Genomic DNA, 1,648 nt, shown 5'->3' on the forward strand with positions numbered 1-1,648 from the left:
GGACCCCCGAGCTGAGACCCCCGAGCCGAGCTGAGCCCCCCGAACGAGTCCCTCGAGCTGAGCCCCCCGGGCCGAGCTGAGCCCTCCGGGCCGAGCGAGACCCACGAGTTGAGCCCCCAGAGCCGAGATCCCGAGCTGAGGCCCCTGAGCTGAGCCCCCCGAGCTGAGCCTCCCGGGCCGAGCCCCCCGAGCCGAGCCCCTCAAGCTGATGCCCCCGGGCCGAGCTGAGCCCCCCGGGTCCCCCCCGGCACTCACCGCTCTTGCCGACGCCGCCCGCCCCGAGCATCACCAGTTTGTACTCGCGGTTCTGCCCCGCGCCGGGGCCGCCGCCGCCGCCCGGGCGGGCTCCGGAGTCCATCGCCCCCCACCCCTCCCTCCCTCCCTTCCCCCGGTTTTCCCCCCGCTTTTTCCCCGAGTTTTCCGCGGTTTCCCCCCCCTTGGTTTTCCCGGCCCCGCTCGCTCAGGCACCGAAATGGCGGCGGCTCCTCCCGGACCCGCCCCGGGCTGCGCGAGCGGCGGGCGGGGCGCGACGGCGGCTCTGAGGGGACACGGCGGGGACACAACCGGGACCCCACCGGGAACCCAACCGGGACCCCCATCGGGACCCCCCGTAATCCAGGGGCGGCTCTGAGGGGACACGGCGGGGACACAACCGGGACCCCCCGTAACCGAGGGGGCGGTCGGCGGGGACAGAACCGGGAGAATCGGGGTCCCCCCCGGGGCACCCCCGTAACCGACACGAGGGGGCTGCCCCAGGAGGCTGCCCCCAGCCCCACAGCCATGTCCCCCAGCCCCACGTCCATCTCCCCCAGCCCCCCATCCATCTCCCCCCAGCCCCATATCCATCTCCCCCAGCCCCACAGCCATGTCCCCCCAGCCCCCCATCCATCTCCCCCAGCCCCACAGCCATCTCCCCCAGCCCCACAGCCATCTCCCCCAGCCCTGTGGCTCCCCCCAGCTCCGGGGGGCTCCTTCAGCTTCCCTCCCACCCCTGGGCTCCCCCTCCAACCCCGGGACCCCCTCCCAGCCCAGGGGGCTGCCCCCAGCCCAATTCCCCCCCCCCCCCCCCACCACAGCCTCCCCCCTCTTCCCCAGACCGGGTCCCCTCCCAGCCCTGCAGCTCCAGACCCCCAAACCTCCTCCTAGACACAGGGGCTCCCCCAGCCCCATGATCCCCCCAGCCCTACAGTTCCCTCCAGCCCGACATCCCCTCCCCAGCTACAGAACTTCCCACAGCCCCACAACTCTCCCACCCCCAGTTATGGGGTCCCCCTGACCAGGGTTCCCACCCCAGCCCTGGGGGTCACCTCAGGCCCCCCCAGTCCCCAAGCTCCCCTCCCACCCTCAGCCCCACGGGCTCCAACCCTCACCCGAACAAACACACCCAGGGAGCCGAATATTTATACATTTATTTATAATGAAAGTTCGGTTCTAATTATTTACAGCACAAAAGGAAAGCCGAGGTTTGCACGGGTGAGCCCGGCCCGGGGGCAGCAGATCCTTCAAAACCCCAGCTCCTGTTCCAAAGGCTGCCCAGCACCCCTGGAGCAGTCCCAGTGTCACTGGGAGTGTCACTGGGAGTGTCACTGGGAGTGTCACTGGGAGCTCTGGAGCAGTCCCAGTGTCACTGGGAACATCACCCAGAGCA

General features: G+C 70.4%; 2 protein-coding genes across 3 annotated transcripts in view; both read right to left on the reverse strand.

Annotated features, from left to right (window-relative positions):
- The window catches only part of RIT1 (Ras like without CAAX 1), a 4,950-nt gene extending 4,483 nt beyond the window's left edge, over window positions 1–467 (reverse strand). The window contains exon 1 of the mRNA XM_027703318.1: window positions 256–467. Within this exon, the coding sequence (XP_027559119.1) occupies window positions 256–358 (103 nt within the window). The 5' untranslated portion in view covers window positions 359–467. The remainder of the gene's footprint in view (window positions 1–255) is intronic.
- A 924-nt stretch (window positions 468–1,391) lies between these two features.
- Window positions 1,392–1,648, reverse strand: part of KHDC4 (KH domain containing 4, pre-mRNA splicing factor) — a 20,352-nt gene continuing 20,095 nt past the window's right edge. For both annotated transcript variants that reach the window (XM_027703315.1, XM_027703314.1), the window contains exon 15: window positions 1,392–1,627. The gene's annotated coding sequence lies outside the window, so the exon portion shown is untranslated. The remainder of the gene's footprint in view (window positions 1,628–1,648) is intronic.

This window comes from Neopelma chrysocephalum, unplaced genomic scaffold, assembly GCF_003984885.1.
Source record: "Neopelma chrysocephalum unplaced genomic scaffold, ASM398488v2 Primary Assembly neopelma1_225, whole genome shotgun sequence".
NCBI lineage: Eukaryota > Metazoa > Chordata > Aves > Passeriformes > Pipridae > Neopelma > Neopelma chrysocephalum.